Consider the following 24,764-nt stretch of genomic DNA (forward strand, 5'->3'; position numbering starts at 1 on the left):
CTGGGGGCAAGAGCGCTGCAAGCCCCGATTCTGTGGAAGAGGAAGTTGGGCCCAGACGGATCCAGTGGTTTGCGTGGACACGGCTCTTGCCACAGAAATCCACTGCGGGCTCCCATCTCACCGAGCTCCTGCCCTCGAGCCTCGCTCTGGAATCTGCCTCAGCAGCCTCCTCCCCAGGGGCCACCGCTCCGGGCCTCTGACCCTGGCAGCTCTGGCTGCAGGTTCGAAGGCTGAACCCTCCCCCCGTCTGTGAGTCCCGTGACCCCAAACCCTGAGCCTCAGTTCCCCAAAGATGACGACGCCCACCCCAGAGCAGCTGCAGCCTCCCCGAGATGCTCGCCCCCTCCTCCCACGAGCATCTCTGCTATTAACTGGAGGACAGAAATCCCAGGGTCACAGAGCGCCCTCCAGAGCGTGAAGCAGGTGGAGGAGACGGCCACGCAAACGCGGGCCCCGCCGTCAGCCCAAAACGCGGTCCATCCGATGGCCCCCAGCACGGGGCCCTGGGACAGAGGACGGGCCCCGGGAGAACCCCTCCTACAGCTGCGGCCAAGGTCCGCAGGCTCGTCCCGTCCGGGACGCGGTCCGGCCAGCGCTCTCAGTGCCAGGGAAGCAGCCCGGGCCCTGAGGGCCACTCCCAAAGCCTCTCGCCTTCCTCAGAATCCGTGCAGCCCTGTAGGGAAATCTAGCACTTTCTAAGGCACGGGGAAAGACACAGGTTTGCTAAAAGTCTGATGTGACTTAAATCCAAGTGGAGGCATTAACACGGGTGCCCTTCACGAGGCACCCTGGTCTGGTTCACAGCGGAGCTGCTGGGGCTGGGAGACGTGTGCCCGCACCACAGCTGCGCCCCAACCCCCGCACCACGTGCCGAGGGCTCACACCCCAGCTCGCACCCCGACCCCCCCCACCAGCTGCCTCACCCACACCCCAGCCCGTGCCCTGCCCCCTGCTCCACCTGCCTCACCCACACCCCAGCCCATGCCCTGACCCCCCGCACCACCTGCCTCACCCACACCTCAGCCCTCACCCCGACCCCCCCTCACCACCTGCCTGGGGTCCACACCCCAGCCCATGCCCTGACCCCCCCGTACCACCTACCTCACCCACACCTCAGCCCTCACCCCGACCCCCCTCACCAGCTGCCTCACCCGCGTCCCAGCCTGTGCCCTGCCCCCTGCTCCACCTGCCTGGGGCCCACACCCCAGATTGCACCCCGACCCCCCGCCTCACCCACACCTCAGCCCTCACCCCGACCCCCCCTCACCACCTGCCTGGGGTCCACACCCCAGCCCACACCCCAACCCCCACACCACGTGCCTAGGGCTGACACCCCAGCTCGCACCCCGACCCCCCTCACCAGCCGCCTCACCCGCACCCCAGCCCGTGCCCCGTCCCCCCACACCACCTGCCTCACCCGCACCCCAGCCCGCACCCCGACCCCCCCTCACCACCTGCCTGGGGTCCACACCCCAACCCACACCCCAACCCCCACACCACGTGCCTAGGGCTGACACCCCAGCTCGCACCCCGACCCCCCTCACCAGCCGCCTCACCCGCACCCCAGCCCGTGCCCCGTCCCCCTGCACCACCTGCCTCACCCGCACCTCAGCCCGCCCCCGACCCCCCCTTACCACCTGCCTGGGGTCCACACCCCAGCCCATGCCCTGACCCCCCGTACCACCTACCTCACCCACACCTCAGCCCTCACCCCGACCCCCCCACCAGCTGCCTCACCCGCATCCCAGCCTGTGCCCTGCCCCCTGCTCCACCTGCCTGGGGCCCAAACCCCAGCTCCTACCCCGACCCCCCGCACCACCTGCCTCACCCGCACCCCAGCCCATGCCCTGACCCCCCACACCACCTGCCTCACCCACACCTCAGCCCGCCCCCGACCCCCCCTCACCACCTGCCTGGGGTCCACACCCCAGCCCATGCCCTGACCCCCCCGTACCACCTACCTCACCCACACCTCAGCCCTCACCCCGACCCCCCCCACCAGCTGCCTCACCCGCGTCCCAGCCTGTGCCCTGCCCCCTGCTCCACCCGCCTGGGGCCCAAACCCCAGCTCCTACCCCGACCCCCCGCACCACCCGCCTGGGGTCCACGGAGCTCAGTGGATTTCCCCCAGGGCCCGCAGGCCCTCCGTGCTCCGGGCTCAGAGCCAGGGGGCCCAGCAAAGCTTTGCCCAGGGGAGCTGTGCTCAGGGGGGAAGGGGGTGGGAGGAAGCGGGCAGCCCCAGCTCCAGCCCCGAGAGAGGACTGCTGACCGCGTAAGACGGAAGCGCTCCTCCGAATCAATAATCTTCGTGAGGAACCATTAAACAATTATTCCTCCCTGTGTGGAGTCGCCCTGTTGGACTCGATGGGCGAGGAGGCGCGGGACGGTAACGATCCACACTCCGAAGCGGGGTCCTGGCCCCGTGCACCCTGCGTTCCCTGCCGCCGCTGCGCAGGGTGGCAGTGACCGGCCCCGGGGACGCTGAGCTGGACGCCGCCGTGTGTCGGGCTCGGGTCGGCCTCCGCACGACAGACGCACTGAGCCCGAGATCAGAGGGGCCTGGAGGTGCTCGCAAGAGCCCAGGTGTCATTCGGCGGTGGTCGTGTGGGGGGCACGTGTGGGCTCACCTCTCTCTGTCTCTGCGCTGACAGTGCCGCGTTCCGGGAGCAAGCCGGGGTCTCCAGCCACGTGCGGGAGTCATCTCCACGTTGTCTGATCCCGTGGGGAGCCGAGTCCCCGGGCTTGTGCTCCCGCGGAGCCTTCGCGGAGAAGCGCCCTCTCACGCGCCCCTGCTCTGTTCTCTTTGGGTTGCAGAGCGGCCGGCGCCCCCCAGGGAGCTCCTGGTGCCCCAGGCAGAAGTGACGGCTCGCAGCCTCCGGCTCCAGTGGGTCCCGGGCAGCGACGGGGCCTCCCCCATCCGCTATTTCACCGTGCAGGTGCGAGAGCTGCCGGGGGGAGAGTGGCACACGTACTCCTCGTCCATCAGCCACGAGGCCACGGCCTGTGCTGTCGAAAGGTACCCGGAGCCGGGAGGGCCCTCCCCGGGGAACGGGCACCTGCTCTCGTCTCTCCTCCTAGCTCACGCTCCCTCCGCCAGGGACCAGGCTTCCGCGTCCTGGAGCCCACTCGGGCCTCCCCGGGTCTGGCCTTCTACGCACGCCCTGCGCAGGTGGTTTGCAAGCCCAGGCCCCGGGGACGGAAGAGGCACAGATGACGGGGACGTGAGCCCGGAAGCGTGGGCCCCGCGCCTTACCCTCTGAGACGCAGGTGTGGAGGAGGGGAGGCGCGGGGAAGGGGTGTTGCGGGCTGAAAGAGTCGCACCTTCTCTTTGCGCTCCCTCTCGTAGTCAGCAAGGCAGGCGGCTCCCACCCACGTCATCCGTTCGTGACGGCTGATCAGGGGCGTGGGAGGAGCGTCCCCGCTGCACGATGAGAACCCCGCATGTATCCAGTTATCAGTGAGCCACCAGGCAAGGGGGGGAAGGGAGCAGCACCGACCACCACAGCTCAGCTCTTGGCTCCCATGGCCTCGTTTAGGACCCTGCTCCCATTCCCACCCCCCTCTACAGTGTGAGGGACAAGGGCTCCCCCCTCTACGGTGGGGTCAAGGACACCCGTCTCTATGGTGAGGGACGAGGGCTCTCCCTCTATGGCGGGGGACGTAGGCTCCGTAACTGTCTAGGTGAGGGTTCTAAAAAGTGACCTCAGGCCCCACGTCCCCACGGTGGGCCCGGGCTGCATTGCTCACACCGCCCTGCAGAAGCCCCGGGATATCGGGGGGCAGGCCCGTCCAGGGAGCTGGCCCGACATCTTCCTTGTGCTCCTTCTGTGGCGCTGGCCACGGTCACTTTCCATGAAGCTCACATCTGGCCACGAAGGGGCCGCTGAGGAACACGTCCCACAGGCTCCCAGGGTTCCAGGAGCCCGGCCAGCCCCTCTCGGGAGGGCAGAGGAGGGCAGAGGAGGGCCAGATGGTATTTCCCAGGCTGGCCGTCGTTCAGACCCAACACCGCGTCCTCGGCGCCCCCGCACCCCGGTTCTGGGCACCGTCCTGGGAGATTCGCACGTTTCTCATCAGACCCGCACGGTGGGCCGGTAGGGGGAGACTGCCGTCCCCATTCTATGCATGAGAGCCGGGGTCTGAAGAGTCCTTCTTGCCTGCGGCCCCAGCATCTGCCATGGCGTCCTGACCCGCCCCCTCTGCCAGGCCGCGGGGCTCAGCTCCCGCCCTTGGCCGAACCCGAGCGGAGGGAAAGCAGCCAGGGTGGGGGCTCCTGCGGCAGTATCGACCCTCACCCCCCTCCCCCAGAGGGACAGTGCAGGCTGCGGGGCGCCGTGGGGACTGGAGCGTGGCTCCGTCGCCGCCTCCAGCAGGTGGCAACAGCAAAGCCTAGAGAGAAGGGTTCGGGGAGCGAGCACATGACCGAGGTGGCGTGTGATGCGCACGTGGGCGTGGTCAGCACTGGGGCGTCGCAGGAAAGCAGAGACTGAGGCCTCAGTTGTCCAGGTGCAGGTGCCACGCGGGCGGTCTTGGGCAGCTCCTCAGTGCTCCCCTTCCGCGCTGTTGTGTGGCCTGCGGGCGGCACGCGGGTCCCGGCAGCGCTGGGCCCGGACTGTGGTGGGGAGCGTGTGTCCTCCCCGCACATCCATGAGCTGCCCCGAGCAGGTGGCACGGGTCTCCCAGCATCTCTGTCGTGGCCCCCAGATGCAATGTCCCCTTTGCAGACGGCCTTCAGGGCGGGTTGCAGTCTGAGAAGGAGGGCAGCTCGTCAGCTTACAGCTCCAGCTGCCGGGGACCCAAATGGTATTTGTGGCCCAATGACACCCCCCCCCCCCCCCGTCACATGATGCAGGCAGCACCAGATCAGTCCGGAAGGGAGGATGAACAGCCCCCAGCACCAGGGGTGTGTCCAGCGGGGCCCGAGGCACGACCTGGACCCCCACGGAAGGGTCAGCGGTGGCTCAGACGTGCACGTTGGCGAGCTGGTGTCTAGAAAACTAGATACGGTTACAGCTGTAATTACACTTTTCATCGTGGGAAGAGCAGGCGGGAGCGGCATCCGTGTGGTGCTCACCTCTGGGACCTCGTCTGGAGGCTTCAGACTGTCAGGGCTCCCGCGGGGTCTTCCTCGTCGCGGTCACTATCAAAGCCGCTATCGTTGCCACTGTCGTCCCCACGCCAGACGGCGTTCTGTCCTTCTCAGGGCTCCGCACGGTGTCCGTCGCAGGCCCGCAGGCGTCCAGACCAGACTTGGCAGATGAGGAAGCAGAGGCGGAGACATCCGCACGAGAGAGGGAGGCCCTCGGGGCCCTTCAGCTCTGGTGCCAGCTGGGTCTGTAGCTCCAAGCTCATGGCCGCAGACTGTCCCGCTAATGCACGAGGGTCTGCGGTTGGTGTCTTATCGCCCAGACGCCGAGCCCGCAAAGTCCGCCGAGCCCAGCAGCGCCGGGGCCTCAGGAAGTTCCGCTGCACAGGCTCGCTGGGCCTCGTTGCCTCATGTGTGAAAGCCAGAGACAGAGGGATGACCTCGCTGTTGCTTTCAGCTCTGCGACCCCAAGATTTGCCTCCATTAGTCCCCAGCAGTCCCACTCCATCCCCCACTTCTGCCAGCACCCCACTTACCCTTGGAGCGACAGCCCCAGAACCCGAGAAGCGCAGCTCTCAGCCCCTCGGAGGACAGCATCCTAGCTGCCCCCCTCCCAGGGCCCTGAGTCCCCCCGAGGGTCGGGAGGGCGCGGCCGAGCCAGCCCAGCTTGCTTCGTAAACTCCACTCTGCTGCGCTGGTGCTCGGCTTAATTAGAATGTGCTTGCGGATAAAAATGACCCCACCTCCATGTGTGACCATCCTGGAGAAAGGGGGAAGGTAAAATCCACCGGCCTTTCCTGTCAGGGAATCTCCTGAAATCAAACAGACCAATGGTGTGCACGGGACTTCGTGTTGGAGAGGAGGGGCCCGTGTTTCCGGACAGTTGGACTTGCCGTGGGAGAAGCGGTCATCAGCCCCCAAAAGGGCCCCCTCCGCCCATCAGCAGAAACAAGCCACCGACCCCCTTCCTGAGAGAGCAGCGCTCTGCGCCGCCCCGTGGCACGTGTTCTCGTAGCTACGTTTTCCTTCCTTTTTTTACATGCTTTTGACATTTTACTTGTGCCGATCACATGAAATCCGCTAATGACCAGAAGACGTGAAAGTCTCAACAAAAGTTCTAAGGAAAAAGTTTAACCGTCTGCATCAAGGGGCCGTCCCCACATGTAGAGGACGTGGCTCTGGAGCAGGAGGGGTGGCGCTGGGCTGAGGGACATACCGAAGCAGCGTCGGTCCCTGGTGGGTGACTGCCGCCCACAGAAATGCAGTTCCGTCCAGGAGGAGAAGGTCCGCGAGCCCAGAGCCACACGGACATTCTGGATGTCACTAGGGTGGGACGGTGGCAACGTGAGCTCAGGCGATGGCTGCGTATCCAGTGATAATGCGTCCTGCCATCCCTCCGCACATCCCCACGGGGACACCGTGGACCCAGCCCAAACTACCGCGACCAGAGGGGATTAGGGTGTGAAACACCAGGGATTCCGCTAAAGTCAGTGTGCTGGCCTCATGTCCACTCCGTTCTTGGTCTGCTCGTCCTCGTCGTCCTCCTCCTCCTCCTCTTTGCCCTCCTCTTCGCCCTCCTCTTCCTCCTCCTCCTCCTTCTGTGTGATCTTTAAAAATAAAGCCATGTGAGAAGTCAGGTAAATTTGGCCAAGGATATTATCCAGGGGTTCGATATTCCTTGCTCTCTGTGATGCAAATCCTGAGTTCTTAATAGGTGTTTTCAGTACCTTACAGGTAGTATTAAGTACAGAGAGGCAGTTGTAGGTGACGTCTAAACTCCTCAGGACTCGTGCTTCATTATTACAACCGAAATGGATGAATGAATCTCGGGAGCTCCTTCTGTGTGTGAGACGCTGCCTCTAGGTCGGTGGGAGGAACCCGGACTGTAAGCCGCGTCCCCCCGCCCCCACCCAAGCGCTTAAATATAACACGCCGAGTAAACGTAAGCTCTGCATACGGTGACAAGGGGCATTTCCGGGGCATCTCCCGCGTGCCGGACGCCGTGCTGATGGTTACACGCGTTCAACCCTCCCAGGGCGCTTTGGAGATAACTAGTTCATCCCCATCCATTCATTCATCCACTCATAGACGTTCACCGAGTGCCTCCTAGGTGCCAGGCCTTGTTCTTGGTGCTGGGGGCACAGTAGTAAACGAGGCCAACTCGGTCCTTGTCCCCACGGAGTCCTGAAGGTGGAGGAGGCAGACGGTGGTCAAGGAAGAAACGGCTAATGACAGATCACGGCTGGGGAGATGAGGAGACAGAAGGGCACCGAGCACAGTGGGACGGGCTCTTCCTGGGGCCACGTATGCTGGTACCAGAGGGCGCTGACAATAAGGAGAACAGTCTGTATTTGGTGAGCACACACCGGGTGCCAGAGTCTCTTGCACGTGCTTCTTCTGAGTGTGATCTACACGCCCACCTCACGACCTGGGCGCCCCTGCGGCACGTCACCCTGCCCAAGGTTACAACGGGTTAGAGAGCACGCAGTTTGGCTCCAGAGTGCACGCTCCTGGCAGCTGGCCCTCCACCGCCTTCTAGTCCAAGAAGGAGAAGCTAATCCAAACACGGGGGCCTCCGGTGAGTGAGGCAGTAAACAGGAGAGAAGCTCACGGTTGGCACCAGAAATCAATGAAATAGCTCCTAGGAAACTAAGAACAGATGGGAAGTTACTTGTTTATTTTAACTTAATAGAGGAGATCTCCCCCAGAATCCAGGAGCAAAGATCATTCTTAAGGGTGGCACTTTAGAAGCACCCCCGGGATTGGGGCGCCAGGGTGCTTCAGTCGGTTAAGCATTCCCATTCTGGCTCCGGTCATGATCTCGCGTTCATGGGTTCAGTCCCCGCGTCGGGCTCTGTGCCGACAGCCCAGAGCCTGGAGCCTGCTTCTCCCTCTCTGCCTCCCTCTCTCTCTGCCCCTCCCCTGCCCAGTCTCTACTTCTGTCTCTCAAAGAAATAAAACAAAACCTTAAAATTAAAGGAGCACCCCCAGGACAGCCGGGGCCACAGCAGGGTCGCCCGCCACTTTTCCAGCTGTGGAACCAGGGTGCAGAGAGGCCGGGAGACAGGCCTGCAGTCGCGGACCAGCCACAGCAGGGCGAGGCCCCGTCTCGGCGGGGCTTGAAGGAAGAGTGTCCTGTGCCGGCCGACAGAAGCAGTGTCATCCCGTCCCACCGTCTTCAGCGGGAGAGCAACGTGAAAACAGGGCTAGAGGAAGACTCTTCTGACCGTGGGTCCAACAGTAGTCACCTCGCAGAAAAAGCAGAATCCTTCCTCTAGGCATCATTACCCAGACCCCACTCGCGAGCCGGACGGAAGTGGGGCCGCTGTTGGCTGACGCAGTGGGTGTGGGGACCCCGGCCTCCGAGAGGGCCCCTCGGAGGCTCCCAGGCTCCACGGGGCTTGGTTTGAATCCCACAGGTTTCTAGGCTGGCCTGGGAGGGAGGACAGTGGACCGGCTCAGAGGCGGTGAGGGCTTTGCCTGCCAGTAGCGGAGGAAGTGGGCCACACCTCCCCTCCTGAGGGACGGGAGGGGCAGAGCCCAGGGTCACGCTACTCTCCTGGTCTGGGAGACGGACACCAGGGCGTCCACAGGAGCAGTCCAGCCGAGGACCAGACGAAGACAGTGTCCTCTGCACAGAAGTTTGTCCTGAGTCCTAGTCTTGGGCGACGTACGGAGCTCAGCACACCAGCCCCGTCAGCACGGAACTGTTCGATGTGGGGGAAGGAAAGGAGGAAAGAAAGGACGGTGGTGGTCCAGAGGTGGCAGCCAGCAGCGTGCCGTAAATCCTTGCCAGGGGCTGGGAGGGGACGTTTCCCCGCCTTGGACAGTTGGCGTTATCTCGGTCTTAGGTACAGTGGACGGGGTGGCCTCATGACAAGGTCTTCCTCCAGCCCTGGCCGGGCCATTTACAGCCCTCTGGCAGCGGGCAAGGGACTTAACGGGACTGGGCCTCTATTTACCCATCCTTGAAACGGGAATCACCACGAATGCGCCCCACAGGGCTGCCGTGGAGTTAACCGGGGCGAAGCTGGTGCCGCGTCCGGCTGCATAAACAGGGATGAGGGGCGGGGAGGGGGGGCCCGGCCAGCGCCAACCTGCGCAAAGGAACACGTATGGGTGAGCAAGGATGTGGTTAGGAGGACCGGTTTCACGCTCTGAATGGTGTGAGGGATGTGGTAATTAGCTCCTCCTGAAGAATTCCGAGTCCCTCAGAGAGCACTGGTTTCCTCTGCAGGAGAGGGTCTAATTATAGGAGGAGGTGGTTCCCCCCCGCCCCCGCCGGAGGAGCCCAAAGCAAAACCGCCTTCCCGGCCAGGGACTTCCGGGCTCCCCTCCTGTCTGGAAATCCCTCCCAGACAGGCAGAGCTGGCAGTCTGAGGGCCCCTCCCCGGGCAGGACTCACTCCCTCGCTCCGGCCGGAGCCCCGGGGCAGGGGGCAGAGGGGAAGGGCTCAGGACTCAGCCTTCTTCCGTGTTTCAGGCTGAGGCCCTTCACCTCCTACAAGCTGCGCCTGAAAGCCACCAACGACATCGGGGACAGTGACTTCAGTGCGGAGACGGACGCCGTCACCACGCTGCAAGACGGTGAGCCGGCTGGGCCCCCGGCGGGTGCGGACGCTGGCACCTTCCCGGCTGCCACCTGTGGGCACCAAGACACGGGCTTGCAGAGAGCGGCCCCGCTTTCATCTGGAGCCAGGAAGGGGTCACCCGCGGGAGGGAGGGCGGTGGCGCGAGCAGAATTCAGTCAGCAACACGCGGCTCCCAGCTCTCCGTACAGCCTGTGGCCGTGAAGCCGACTTCAAGGGCTTCCAGATGGAACGGGGGTTTCTTTGATTGGCTTCCAAACCTCTTCGACCCATCAGCAACCCAGAAATTGAATAATTTATGGAGTCATTAAAAATAAATGTCGAAGGGCGGCTCGGTTTTCGGAGGTGTCCCCATGTTTTTCTCATCCACAAAGCACTCCCCAGTCTTGCCATTTGGCAAAAGCACACCGGTAAGCGATGGAGGCGAGGTCCCCTAAAAGCTCCAGGCGGTCTTGACCCGCTCCCTCCCACCTCGGAGGAGCGGGGCTGAAGAGCTGGTGTGATTTTATGTGCGGATCCCGCCAGGCCCGGGCCAGAGCCGCGACATCGGTGTAGGTCCCGCCGGGGGCGCCGCCCCCGCGGTCAGGCCCGGTTTCAGTACTGCAGCCCTCGTCCCAGGCCGCAAGCCCGAGCCCTCCGCTCGCCCAGCAGCAGCACTGGGTTCCTTCCCAGAGTTTCTGTCTTCCTCTTTTATAGCCTGGGAGCTTAGCTTCACCGGCATGCGGCCTCGGTGCCCTGGAGGACCGGCAGAGAGGTTCCGGGACCCTTCCGGAAGCACGCCCAGGGGGCCCACGGCCTGAACAGGCCCCTCAAAAAGCTGGTCATCTCTCTGGCTCCTATTTTAATCTTACGTTTTACACAACTCAGGTGCTATTTGAGACGAAGCATTAATTCTTGGCAAAAAGAAGCAAATAGAGCAAGCTGATTTTGTAGGGAGTCTCAGGAAATTGCAAGCCAGTGAGCAGGACCCCGAGGCCTCCCTTACGGGGCTCAGTCAGAACTGGCCTGTTTTGAAAAGAAAAAAACATTCAGGGGCCTCTTCCAGGCTCCCGAAGGCCTGTCTTAATCCTTTGATATTTAAATCTTTTCTTTGGAGGCACCTGTCCTGTTGTCTTCCTCTTCTGAGATCCGCAGTTTTCTCTTTGCAGTTGGTTCGCATTGTGTTTGCACTGTATTGTCTCCAGAACCACAGATCTGCTGAGACTCGCAGACTCCAGGGCTTGGGAGCCCTGGGCCAGGGGCGGGGGTTTTCAACGTGTGGATGGTTTGCTGAGAAACGTTTTCTTACTGTGGTGGTTGGGCTGAAATTGTAATCGGGTGTGATCCAGAAAGCTGGATGAGGGTCACCACCGACTTAAGACAGACCAGCAAGAGGCCAGAGAGCAGGGTGGAGAGAGCTCCCCAGAAGGCAGGATGGGGGGCTGGAGGTGTGGCTGATGTCCCAGGGGCTGGGTGCCCCGGCAGGTGCAGAGCAGGCTCACAGAGCAGGTGACCCGGGGACCCAGATTTGGCTAGTCACGTGGGACGGGGTGGGGAGAACAGCCTAAATCATTCCAGTCAGTGACCATTCGTGAACACTTAACGCACAGCCTCAGGATCTCACAGCGGTGGACATGGCGGACAGCTGCAGGGTTTTAGTTCCCAGCGTGTAGGGCCACGTCCACGGGCAGACGACCCTCAGCCACTAGCAGTCACACCCCTCGGTGATAGTCACATCCGTGCGTGAGCGCGGGAGCACTCTGGCCTGGCCCGATCTTTTGTCCTGTTCAGAGCCACTCTGACCTACGCACCTCAAAAAATTGATGGCTCTCCCCGAGGGAGGTGGTGCAGGCCCCTGAGAAGATGTGGAACCAGCAGGAAGGCTCCCCGGGCAGGGTTCCCAGGGAAGAGAGCCTCACGCGCCCTGCGTCTCTGTGTGGGTCCGCCTGGGGGCAGGGCACTCTCCGGTCCCTTCTTTCCCGTTTGCAGTTGGGCGGGGAAGGGCATCCACAGGGAAGGGAGGGAGGTGGGGCTGCTGGCTGGCCCGCTTCCCAAGCCCCGGCCAGGCCCCGGCCCTGCGTCCTCGCCAGCACCAGGAGAGGGCTGGCTCCAGGACGGCGGCCAAGTACAGCCCGGACCAGCTAACCCTGGCTTTCTTCTTTCTTGGATTCCAGTTCCAGGAGAGCCTCCCAGTTCGGTCTCGGTGACGCCGCACACGACCTCCTCCGTCCTGATCCAGTGGCGGGTAAGGGCCAGGGAATCACAGGGTGTTTCCTACGCCACTGTCGGAGGCCGGGCCCCTCGTCAGGGTCGCCGGTCAGAGGAAACAGCCTGGTTGGCGTGCAGACGGGGCCGCAGTGCACGGGGCTCCCTGATGGCCACGCGTGTGGGAATGAGCTTGAACGCAGCTCACTGGGGAGGGCCAGCAGGACTGCAGGGCTGGTGCCCAGCGTCAGGGCGGAATGTTCCAGGCATCTGGAGAAGGGTGGCCCAGCGAGGCCTCCATGGCACGTACAGAACTGGGTGGCGTCCCACAGGGCAGTGAAACCATAGCCTGTGGAGGTGTCTTTTCTACAAGAATCATTTGCAACCAGACAAGATACCCGCGGGGAGTCCTCCCTACTCCCAGGTCTGAATCTTCAGAGAACAGTGAGTCAAATGAAGGCACGCTATCCTACATAATCAAATAATCTTGGGCCGCTAAACAGCGCTGTATTAGGACATAGAAAGGACACTGTGCCCTCTCTTTGCCAAATTGGAAAATTTCGGTGCTTTTGCTAACAACACCGTGCATCGAGAACAAAAATAACAGAGGGGAAAGTGCCGAGGAACCGACCAGGTCTGAGGGAGAGGGCTCAGCCAGGCAGGGGGTCGGGTTCACGAGCCAGGCTGGAGCCGGGCCGGGCAGGGGCCCAGGGCAGAGGTGAGCACATCGTGGGAGCTCTGGCCAATGAGGAGGTTCCTGAGGCCAGAATGGGGCGGCCGTCCTGAGGAGGGGGAGGGCAGTGCCTGGAGCCGAGGGTCGTGGGGTAGGGAGGTGGGGCCCGGTGCCCTGGTCTGTGTTCGTGGGCGCAGTGAGGTGAGGTCCGCCTCTGACCGGTGGTCCGCAGAGGGGGTCTGTGCGGCGTGGGCTTCTTCCTTGAGGGGACTGTCCGGGAGAGTGCTGGCAGGAGGAGAGGGGCCGGTGTGAGGGTCTGGAGGTGAAGGCACCCAGGTGACGCCAGAACCGAGAGGAGGCCACGGCCTGGGTGTGGCCCTGGAGAGAGAGAGAGAGGTCGCGCCTTGCTGGGGGCAGAGGCTGGCACGAAGGGAGGGCTGGAAGGGATTCCTTTGGAAAGGGTGGAGATGAAGGGCAGGGGTGGGGAGGGAGAGGGGAAATGCAGAGGTGACCTTCGGGGAACCTGTCCTAAGTGGACGGCCTCCAGCAGCTGGGACGGGGCACGCTGGAGCCCAGCAAGGAGCAAGAGGGAGAGAGGCACCGAGTCGGGAGGCCCTGGAACACCAGGGTCGGGGGTGGGCGCCAGCCGCGAGGGACTTCCCGAACTCTCGGGTGGTGGCTCCTGACCGCCGAAGGTTCCCGCTGCCTCCCCACATGCGGCCACTCAGCACCACCCACGTGCACGTTGGCCACGACTGAGGAGTACAGCCGGGAGACCCATGCAGGCGGAACTTGGCAAGCCTCTCTCCCCGGACGAGAGCCGGACTTCCGTAGCCTGGGTTCCAGTAAGCACGCGGTCGTCTCCAGGGATTGGCAGAGCGGCTGTGGGCCCTTCTTCACTCTCTGCTGCTAAGTGACACCTCCCAGGGGTGAGGGAACCCTTAAAGGTGATCAGGAGATAGTTCCAGACGTCATCCGGTGAAAGTGGAAATTGGCCGCTGTGGCATTCTGTAGTTTCCGGCCTCACCGGAGGGCCTGCCTCTGGGAAGCTGCTTCCGTGGACCGCATCACGGAGCCCCGGCTAAGTGACAAAGGACTCTGGTCTGCAGACCCCAGTTCGCGGGGGGGACCGCCGTGACCCCGACAGGCGTCTCTGGCTCCAGGCCCCTCCTCTGTAACACCGGGAGGTCAAAGGTGATCTCCGAGGTCTCTGATGCGAGCCCCGTTAGGTGTCCACACATCTGGCTGCAGCAGGGCCTTTGGTGGGTGGGGGGGAGACGTTCAGAATGGCAACGCAAGGTCCCGGGAGCTTCTGTTTCCCACTCTCCACTAACTCAGTCAGCCAAAAGATCGGTCTTGTCTACTGTGCTAAATTCTACCAGAAAATGAGCTTGTTCTTCGTAGACGCGCCATTTGGCTTGCCAGGCGCTAGGTGGGCTCCTTTACGATCGAGGCTGCGCTGAGGCTTGGGGTGCACCCTCACCTCTACACAGCGGCTGTTGGCCCCCCGTCCTGCCCCCCACCCCCCCCCCGAGCGCGCGGGGCTCCGTGCCCCTCGGTTGCGGTTGGACGGCTCCGTGGATGGTGGGTAGCTGCACCAAAGGAACTTGGCATGTGTGGCCATCGGCTGTCCCTGTTCAGAGCCCAGTGGAACAAACTAATTGCCAGAAGTCCAGAGCAGGAGGTGGTCAATACGATGTATTGTAGAAATAAATGCCTGTCAACTGCCAGGCAATTGAAGTATAATTAAAATTATGAGTAATTTACTAAATTAGAGCGAACAGAACAAAGAGACTCCGTTTAAATATAGATTTGCATTCCAAATGAAACGTTTCACCTGTAAACCCTTTTTTTCCCCCAGTAATTTGTTTAAAAATGCGAACACCGCCCGTAATTTCAAGGCTGCTGACCCACTTGAGTGGCCCCTGTGTCGAATCTGTCAGGTTTGATTTTTCCTGGTAGGATAATCGATCTCTGCCTTTCATGGGGTCCAGTGCTGTTTGAAATCTAAGGATCTGAGCGTCTATTCTAGGCAGCGATGGTATCGTGTCCACACCGAGTGCAGCTCATAATAGACACGCTTCTGAATCGGTCGCAGCACTTAGGCCGGCTGTTCTGAAACTTCCGGGGGCTCCTGCAGTCTGTCACTCAAATGCGGTTGGCTTCGTGTGGCCGCAGACTTCTCCGAGTGGAGGTTGAGGCCGTTTTTGAGCAGAAAAACACCCTCTTAGGCGATAGACCGTATCGTGCACGTTGGACTCAGCACAGGGTGGACCCCGTGCTGGAACAGGTGCCTTCCTAAGAGGACGGTGAGCCCGCCTGGACAGCGGGCAGTGGGGCCTCCTCAGGACGTATCTTGGCTCTGTTCCTTTTCTCCATCGCCTGCAGAGGACCGGTTCCTGCATAGGGTGCCGAGCACTCAGGGGTGGACAAGACAAGACCGAGTCAAGACCTCGAGGACCTTCTGTTTACCGGGCTGAGCCCTATGACGCATTCATGGGAAGACGTGGAGGGGGGCAGTCGGCCCTCGTCAGGGGGGGCCGGGAGGGGGCTTCTGGCTGTGTCTTGCGGGATGAACGCTCCCTGCCCCCACCCCAGGTAGAAGGCAGAGGGACGGGCATCCGGGCATCACGCACAGACAGAGCAAAGGCTCAGAGGTGTGACAGCCACCGGCACTCGGCGCCAGGCTTCAAAGGGAGGCGTGTCGGAACCAGGTTTCCTAGGGCCTCCTGGGCCCCAGCATCTCCCAGACAGGCGGCCAGTCCAGGATGAAACTAACCATCGATGGGGTCATCTGGGACGTCAGCAAACCTGGCTCACTCCCGCAGGCATGGAGCGAGCACCTGCTGTGACCATAGCCTGCCACAGGTGCAGCGGGGAAATAGAAAGGAAAAGACGCAGACGTGGCCTTGCCTCCAGTCCACGTGGAACCGCAAACTACGGGCGCGGTGTGGTCAGGGCCGAGGGCTGGAAAAGCAGGTCTGTGGCTGAAAGGGAACCTTCTGGTCAGAGTCACAGGAGGCTCCGCGCACCGTCTAGCCAGGCTTCCACCTGCTTGGGATATGGGACTGAGCCTGGGAGGTTGAGCAACCGGCCCAGGCCCACACCGCTAGGAGCCAAGACTCCATTCCAGAGCCTGAACTCAGCCCATGGCTTCTGGAACTTTCTGTGTGTCCCATGGAGCTGCCCTACGGATGCCTCCCAGGACATCCAGAGTCGTAGAGGCCTCTTTCACAAATGACAGATGGGTTTACTCCAGACTCCAGGAATAGAAAATGTGGTTAAACCCATTTCAGCATCCCGTGCGGCAGACCCCGGAGTCTCCATGGAGCCTGCCCTTTGTGGGGCCAGGACCTGTTGCAGCCTTAAGGAGGCCACCCTCCGGGCTGCATGGTCACCTGTCCCCTCCCCAAGCCCAGATGGCCCCTGCAGGGAGGGCCGCGCCAGGGCATTTCGGGAGCAGCCGCCAGTGAGTCTGTTGCCACACGTGGGTCCTGCCCGGTCGCGGGTAGCGGCTGTGCCCGTGGGACGTGGGCTTGGGTCCCTCTCCTCACACCTGGAGACCACCCTCTCCTGCTCGGCTAGAAATGCTCGTGCGCCCAGGATGGGTGGCCTCGGCCCTTCCCCTCCTCCCTCCAGCCCAGGATGTGTGTGGACACAGATGCGGTGGGCGGGGTATTTGCTGCCTGTTGGAGAACCCCATTTGGTCCCCAGGGAGGACACTTATTTTCCCGAACTCCCAACTTCCTGCTCGTTGATAATTGTGGCAAGTGAAAGCCAGTCTCCCTAAACCCCGGCTTCTCTCTCCACGAAAAGTGAATTACCCTCAAGCAATTGTGCCTCTGGCCTGTGCACCTGCACAGTCAGGTCCTGGGGCCTTTGCAGCCTTCCTGCGGAGGTCAGAGGTCAGGTTACCCCTGCAGCTGTCAGCTGTCACTGTCACACTGGGGCTGTGAGGGAGGCAGCCTGCATGTGAATTAACGCGAGCTTCTCTCGTGTTCAAAAACATCCTGAATATACCGGGCACGCCGTGTCCCTCTGGTACAGGCCTGCGTGTATGCCGTGGCTAGCTACATCATTATGAGTTACGTGAGCTTGTGAGCTATGCCGTTGGAGAGTCTGGACAAAAGGATACTGCATCTTCCAAATCTGCCTGGTTTCTTTGGGTTGTGGGTAGCAAGGGTTGAAATGGAACAGGATTATCAGAGCATCCGAATCCCTCTGGTCCCTGGGTTCAGACAGTAAGAATTGCATTGAGAGAGTTCGGGGGCAAGGATGTGCTAATGTCCTGTGGCTGCCGCAACATGTTACTTCACCCCGCGTGCTTCGAATGACAGAAACGAATTCTCACACGGTTCTGAAGGCCAGAGGGCCAAAGCCAAGGCGTCAGCTTCCTCCCTGGCTTCCGGTTGCTGCCGACACCTCTGGCGGTCCTTAGCTTGTAGACGCACCAGCGCGTTCCTGGATCCAGTTCCGAAGCGTGTGTGGAGGCTTCCCCACGTCATCAAGCAATTCTCCAACACCGGCAGGGTGTCTGGAATTGAACTTGATTCTACCTGGAGAGAGCATCAGGTCCCACGAGATAAGGGCTCGGTCGCACAAGCCTGTCCCCCACTTCCGAGGCCAGTCACGAGTGCCAGGTGATCGTCTGTGCTTCTGACCGGTCGGCTTTCAGTCAGGTTCCCACAGCCCTCTCCTCAGGTTTGACTAGAGCAGCTCCCAGAACTCAGAGAAGCATTTTCCTTACGAGCTGCCAGTTTATTGTGAAAGGGTAGAGCTCAGGAACAGCCAGGTGGGAGAGGTGCCAAGGGCCAGGTGTGGGGGAGGGCACGGAGCTCCCAGGCTCTCTCCACGTGCTCCCCTCTCCCCAAATCTTAGCAGGTTTACTGACTCAGGAGCCCTCCGAACCCCATCTTCTAGGGTTTTATGGAGGCTTCGTTACATAGTCGCCATTGGCGACTGATTGAACCTCCGGTCCCTCTCCCTTCCCCAGAAGTCGGGGGGAAAGGTCCCCCCTGCTCCCCCCGGAAAGTTCCCACCTTCTGATCACACTTCCCTGGGTGAGGTCCAAGTGTCGCCTCATTCACATGACAAAAGACACCTCTGTCGCTCTGGACAAAGACATGTATATGAGAAGCAGATTTTGTCCTTCTGAAGGAACAAATATTTTTCTTGAGGGTCACGATATCACAGCACACTACTCCAGTCTCTGCTTCCTTGCACACACGAGGCTCTCCCTGTGTGTCCAAATTTCTCTCCTCTTATAAGGACCTTTGTGTCATCTCAGTATTTGTCAAATGATTGCTGGGTTCTAAATTGCTTCCTAAAATATGCTTTGTCTTCAACTTTACTGAGTAGATAATGTTGAACGCTCAGGCTCCCTGTGTGCATTAACCATCGTAATACCTGTTCATCAGTCCAAAGTGCACGATTACATCTGCAAGCAGTTTTGCTGCCAGTGACCTTCAGGCTTGAAGGTCGTCTTGTTGTCTTTGGGTGTCACTGAAAAGACCCAGAGATACTTTGTTTTGGGGTTTGGGGGGACTGGTACCCTTAGCTTGTATCTGTAGGACTCAGGACTACACATCTGCAAACATTTATGTAGGGTAGATTTCTAAGAGCGTAATCACTGGATTAAAAAGCACGTGCATTGAAAACTTTGATAAATAAAGCCAAACTGCCCTCCAAAAAAGAAACCAGTCATTGGATTGGGGCCCTCCCTACTGCAATATGACCTCCTCTTACCTTCACCATCTTCAGAGACCCTATTTCCAAAGAAAGCATCCACAGGTAATGGAGGTCAGGATACCAATGTGTCTTTCTGAGGGATACAGTTCAACCCACCACAACAATGGGGTTTTCTTACAACAAAGCTGTGGCCTCTACTCTGGGACCAGGACAGTGTTTCCTGAGGCGCTGGTGACATCTTTAGACAGTGCCTGTGTAGGGGTCACGGGGAATCGCCCTGCGTCCCTGTCCCCAGACAGACTTCGTGACCCTGCAGCCAGGGGTCCTGGGGTGCCCTTTGTCCGTCTGTCTGGCCACAGCCTGGGTGGTTCTTGTCCTTATCTGCTGACTATCCCAGAGGAAACACCAGAACCAGAGCCCCTGGCCCCCTGGCCGGCACGATGGCTGCTACAGCCGTCCCCATACTCGTTAGTCGACAGAAATTGACGGGAGGGAGAATGTGGGCTGGGCCTTGGCTGAGAAGCGGATCCCAGTGCGGGTGAAATTCTGAGCCCAGGGCCTGTCTTACCACCATTCCTATTCCACGGGGTGTCTGAAGGGCGATGGGCACCCAGCCTACCCTGGGCCCGTCACATGCCAGCAGACGCTGGGGGGGGACGCCCAGGGGCTCCAGCTTAGGTCTGAGTCAGGGCAGAGTGGGGCTGACCTGGCATGCAGAGCAGCCTGTGGTGGGGGGCAGTGAGGCTGCCACAAGCCCGGGTGGCCGTCAGGGACAGGGTGGGGTCAGCCCGTGGATGAGGCAGAGCCGGGCTGCATGCATAGTTCTCGTGAGTCCCGGGTTCACCAGGCAACGGGCAGCTCCCTCGCCCCTCTGCGACCTGGGCGTGGTCCCCTGCCCACGGGGGCTCCTACAGGCTGCACGTGGGTCACGAGGCCCGGTGCCCACACACCAGCACCAGAAAACCTGGGCCCTCAGAGAAGGCTCCACAGCCTGGCCCTCTGCCTCAGGGTGCCCTGTGCTCCTCTGCGTGAATGTGGCACTGGCCCTTTTGTTCGTAAATAACCAAGAGCCGCCTGTTTGAATCAGTGATGCCCCCCCGCCCAGTGCTGTTGGCTGACTCAACTTGAAGCAGAGGTCGCCAGACCCCTGCGGTGGGCTGACCGTGCTGTATTCGCAGCCTCCAAGAGACGAGAGCCTGAACGGCCTTCTCCAGGGATACCGCATCTACTACCGGGAGCTGGAGTCCGAGGCCTCCTCAGCCACGGCCTCCAAGACGCTCAAAACGCCCTCGGCTCTACGGGCCGAGCTCACAGGTGAGACGCTTTCCCCTTCCCGGAGGAGGCACCGCCGCGCGCTCCCAGGCGGGCAGTGAGGGCCCCGGGTGACCAGTGTGCATGTTTCTGCATGCAAAGCATGGTGGTAAATGCCCTGAAGGGCCAGGGGAGATGCCGCTTGCCTCCGGTGAACACAGCCACTGGGGCGGACGGGTCCCTGCAGCAGCCCCAGCATGCAGAGAGGTGTTGGCCGGTGGAAAACTCCACGGGGAGGGTAGCCGGGGAGGCTTCGAGGAGCAGGAGTCCCGGGAGATAGGTTGCCCCGGAGACGGATTTCATGCTAGGGAAGGCGTGACTCACAAGGGCCCCTGCAAAGCTAAATGGTCAGGAGGCAGGAAGAGCTGAGGGGCTCCTGGACGGCCTCACCCAAGCCCCTGGTGCGTCAGGCTGGTGGGGTGTGGCCGGGAGGGAGGAGACCGGCCGGGCCCTCTGGGGGTATCGCGCCGCTGGCCGCTGCCCGGTGGGGTCCGGTCAGGGGGCTCCCCGGCCTCGGTGCACACATAGCCCTCGCGTGGAGTGGCGCCTCCTCTCTCCCGGGGCCCATCCGCCTGCTCACCTCTGCTCCCGGTACCCCTGGCTCGGGCTAGGACTTGGATGCAACAGCGGCAGAGGCAGCTTCTGGAACTTCTGGAAAGGCCGCTGCTCTCTCCCATCCTCCTCTCTCAGAAGGGGGTCAGAAGGTGTCCCCCAGATGGTGTCCCAGAAGGTACTTCTGGCCCCTCAACCTCCTTGTGGCTGCAGAGCATGCGCTCGGGGACCCCATGCCCGCTGTCTGCCACCGACCACCAAGGGGTCGCAGGGCCTCGGACCCACAGCGGCTCGAGGCTGCCTGCCCCAGGCGTGGTGCTGACAGGAAGCAGTGGCATTTGTTGCCCAGGCTCTTGGCCACCCCGCCCCCACCCCACAGGTGTTCCCTGCTGATGGCCAGACAGCGTCCCCCCCCAGGCTTTGTAGCAGATTCGAAACAACCAAATAAAAGGAGCCAGGATGTGGTTGGGTCCTTGGTTTGTGCTCTTGGTTTGTGGCTTGCCGGCCCGCATCAGACAGAGCGGGGCTCTTACCTGAGCGCAGGCAGGCCGACAGCCGTACCTGCCGCGGGGCGTCTGGAAGAGTCGGCACCCTGGGAGAAGCCCGTCTCCCGTCTCCTCTAGTGTTGTTTGTGCTGTTGTGGCAGATTCTAATCCCATGCATTTAATCAGAGGGTAAGCGCAGGCCCCACCTGTCACGGGCCGGGCGCCTGGCTGTCGCAGGAAGAAAGAAGTGCAGGCCACGCCCCCCCCCTGCCCCCTGCCCCCTGCCCTGGTGAGCCCTGAGGAAGTGCTCAGGCGCGGCGTGGTCTCTGTGGCCCTTGGACGGGCAGCGTGGGGGGCACAGTGGCTGCCGAGCGAGGTGCCGTCCCCTCCGTCTCCGCGGCCCATCGTTTGCAATAACCGCTCCCCGCGTGCTAACTGCCTTTCTGCCTTGCTCGCCCCTAATAGCCCAAAGCAGCTTCAAGACCGTGAACAGCAGCTCCACGTTAACGACGTATGAATTAACACGTAAGTGCGCGCCGCCTTCAGCAGGAGGGGCTGTGACCGCGGGGCAGGCCGGGGCCAGCGCCAGTTGGCCTCTCGGTGGACCCAGTGAAAAGCAGCTTGGATTAACGGCTCTAATTTCTGGAATTTCCCCTCTCAAACGCTGTTCTCAACACACCAAAACCATCAGGGAGACAGGAAAGGAAACTTCTAGAAACCGAGGCTGGGAAGGGGTTTTCCTGACAGCGGGTCTTTGACTTTGGGACAGAAAGGAAAGTCGGGTTGAGCGAGATCTCCCGTCTGGCTCCCTGTGGCCTTTTCTTGTTCCCCTTTTTTTGACTGTGGTAAAATATCCATAAAATTTACCGTCTTAGCGGTTGGGAAATGTGAGGCTCAGGAGCCGTAAGCTTGCTCCCAGCACCGTGCGCCCGTCACCGCCAGCCTCCAGAGCTCCTTTCTCTCCCACAGTGAGACCCTGTCCCCACTGGACATCCGTCCCCCCACCCGGCCCCTGGCGCCCACCTTCCACTTTCTGTCCCTGCATCTGAGCCCTCGGGGACACATACGAGCGAAACCACACAGCCCTTGTCCTCTTCCCCTTGGAGCTCGGTCCCTGCCGGAGCCTGCTCGAGACACTGTTCCTTCCCCAAGGCTGAGTGGCGCCCCACCGCGTGCACTCAGCCCATGTCGGCCATCCGTCCGTCCATCGCCCCTTCCCTTTGGTGGCACCACGTCACTTGTCCTTGTGTTCCTGGTCCTCAGAGGGTCTCACGGTCCAAATGTGGGGCTGAGGGGGCCCCCGATGGGACCCCCTTCCGTGCAGAGGGCCTCCCTGGACTGGAATGTGGGTACAAGGGGGGCGCTCTCCCAGGGCTTACCAGTGCCATCCCGTTGCATCCCAGTAGTGCCCGGGCAGGCCTCGGGCGAGCCATTTTCTCCTCCTCCACACTGCACCCCAAACACGCCCCATCGTCTGTCATCTGCCCCGCGTCCCCATCTACTGCCTGGCTCCCCGTGTGCATGTAATACGTCCCAGGCTGAGGATCAGCTCAGAGGGTTAGATGGGGCCCGGGTTCCAGAGATGAGGCTTCCCGGCCGGACCTCGCTCCGGCCTTTTCAGTCTGGGTTCTGAAGCAAGAGAGGGGCCCCACTACACCCCGTCCATATACGCCCTGGCTTGTCTCAGGTAACACTGAAGAGCCCCACGGTCCCGGGGTGGAGACTAACAAGCTACGGCGGTGGGTTCTGAGGCATCAGGGCTTCGGCAAGGCTGAGGGTGGGGGAGAGGCCCCTGCTGGGCCGGGTGGGCACCTCTGTGAGGCTGGGGTGGAAGGAACTCAGCGTCCTGAGGCTCTGAACCTCTGCTGACCTGTGGCTCGCTAGGAGGCACGATGTGAAGCCTGGCGCAAGTCACCACTCACTCAGGGGGTCAGACCCGCACGTTGGGCTTCAGGAAAGCCAGGCTGTGACGAAACAAGATCCACCAGCGGGAGAACCTTCCAGAATGTTCTGCCTCAAAGGTCGGCTGCTTTGGCCGCGTGCCCTGTGTAATCCTATATACGTGGCTTCGCACACCCTTCTCTTCCCAGGATGTGGTTGTTAAAGACTCCGAGGCCAATGTACTTCCTTTTTAACCGCCAGGGTCTCACTCCGTCGGTTCTTACAGAGAGATTCTGGAGCCAGCGGCAAAGCCCACGTCACACTCTGTCACCTCGATTCTTTCCTCCGAAGGGGGCCTTGCTGCTGCCTTTACCCTGAGTGCAAGTGGGACGGGTCTCTGCTGCTGCACAGGGTGACCTTTAGTCCCGGGCCAGGGAAGGAGGAGGAAGGAAACGCTCGTGACGTGCCCCCGCGACTCCCGGGTGGCACCGCCCCCTTGGTGTGGTTCTCAGGCGGGGAGATGGGCCCGGGCCCGGGCGAGCTGACCGCTGTCTCCTTTGACCCGTAGATCTGAAGAAATACCGGCGCTATGAGGTCGTCCTGACGGCCTACAACATCATCGGCGAGAGCCCGGCCAGCGCGCCCGTCGAGGTCTTTGTCGGCGAGGCCGGTAAGTTCCCAGCGCCCCTGAGCTCCGAGAGGCCTGGCCTGGCGCTCTCGGGCGCCAAGCGTGATGCTGGCGGACGGGAGGTTTCCAGGTCACCGCTGGGCAAGTCGGGATCTGCCGAGGGCTGGAAAGTCCCGACGGCCGGGGTGATGCTTCCCAGTCTTGCTTCCAGGCCCGACGGTTTGTTTGGCATCTGGAGCCCTCCTGCTCACCAGGACGTGCTCCAGGGGAGACAGGCTGCGGCCTACATGGGCATCCGGGCGTGTGGGGACCTTGGCATCTGCAGGGGATGCTTGTACTCTGTCGCCCTCGGTCCCTGGCTGGGCCTCAGCCCGACCTCTTGCCAATGGCCCCATCTCAGGCCTCGGAAAGCCACCCGGATCGTTGCTTGTACCCCTTTTAGATAAGACGTGGATCCTGAGTTTGTTTCAAGGGCTGTCCCTTCTGTAGAGGCATCATGTTGCGTTGAGATCGGCTCGGGCTTCCGTCCCCTGCCTCCCCTCCGGCCCGAGGGCCCTTGCCCGCTCTCCTCCTCCTCTGCTGGGGGAACCCGGCTCGGGTCTGTGGGGGCAGTGAGCGGGCCGTGCTCTGGGCCGGGAACCACCAGAACTCCCCTGAGCACAGAGCCCCAGGCTCGGAGAGGGAGGTCCGGCCACTGGGCCCGCCCACAGAAACGCGTCAGGTGACCTTTCGAAATTCGGAGAGGTTACAGTCATAAACCAGATGGCAGATGGCAGATGGCAGCGCCGGGGGCCTAACTTGGCAGGCTTTTTCTGGAAAGGCCAAGCAAGGGATGAGGGAAAGAGATGCTTAAAGCACAGGTTCCATTGGCCTGTCTTCACATCTGTCCCCACGGGCTCCTCAGAGCCAACGGTGTGGGGGCTGGGCAGTCGGAGTTCGGGGCAGACGCCCCTGGCCTCCCAGGAGCACATGGAGGCCAGGCAGGAGCACGGGCAGGGAGGGGACGAGGCACCCGCCGCCTGTAAGCGTGGGGCTCCAGTCCTATTCTGGCACCTGGGACCACGTGGGTCACCAAGGCGGGTGGGTAGAGGGAGAGCACGGCCAGCCAGCTGGGATCGGTGGTGCCTGAACTGCCCAGGCGGGGCCGGGGCCCCTTGTCTCCCTCCCCCTCGTTGGCTCTAGCTGCACCCGAGGCCGGCCGGGGGTCGCTAGAGGCAGAGCCTTAAACCCAGAGACCAGGGCGGACGTTCAGGGAAAGGGCTGCGGCCAGAGAGGGAGGAGGCAGGTGGGCGCCGGGAGCCGTGTCGGCCGGCCGCATCACCACGGGCCGGAAGCCCAGCTCCGCGCTCTATGCCGTGGTGGCCCGTCGGCTTGTCTTGGGCCGCGGTCAGCTGTACACGACGTAAACTCCACCGTCCCAGCCGCTCAGCGGCCTGGGGCATGTTCACGATGCTGGGCCGCCCTCACCGCCACCCGTGTGCGGAGCCCCGTGTTCCCAGAGCCGAGCCCTCGCCATCCGGCGGTCCCTCCCCTCTGCCCACCCCCCCCTCCGCCGCCACCCCCACTGAAGCCTGTCTCGCCCGTTCGGAGTGTCTGATACGAGTGGAATCAATCCCACGATGTTTGTGCTCCTGTGCCTGGCTTCTTACACTGAACGCGTTTTCGAGTTTCGTAGCACATCTCGGCAC

General features: G+C 61.9%; 1 protein-coding gene across 2 annotated transcripts in view; it reads left to right on the plus strand.

The window, feature by feature from the left end:
• SDK1 (sidekick cell adhesion molecule 1) overlaps positions 1-24,764 on the plus strand; it is an 882,012-nt gene that overhangs the window by 797,611 nt on the left and 59,637 nt on the right. Inside the window, exons 30-35 of one of the 2 annotated variants that reach the window (XM_078440087.2) lie at positions 2,815-3,016; positions 9,569-9,672; positions 11,828-11,898; positions 19,398-19,533; positions 21,033-21,092; positions 23,017-23,118. In XM_078440087.2, the coding sequence (XP_078296213.2) occupies positions 2,815-3,016; positions 9,569-9,672; positions 11,828-11,898; positions 19,398-19,533; positions 21,033-21,092; positions 23,017-23,118 (675 nt within the window). The remainder of the gene's footprint in view (positions 1-2,814; positions 3,017-9,568; positions 9,673-11,827; positions 11,899-19,397; positions 19,534-21,032; positions 21,093-23,016; positions 23,119-24,764) is intronic. The other variant, XM_078440088.2, reaches the window with a different exon arrangement.

The sequence above is a fragment of the Panthera onca genome, chromosome E3, assembly GCF_046562875.1.
Source record: "Panthera onca isolate mPanOnc1 chromosome E3, mPanOnc1 haplotype 2, whole genome shotgun sequence".
Lineage (NCBI taxonomy): Eukaryota > Metazoa > Chordata > Mammalia > Carnivora > Felidae > Panthera > Panthera onca.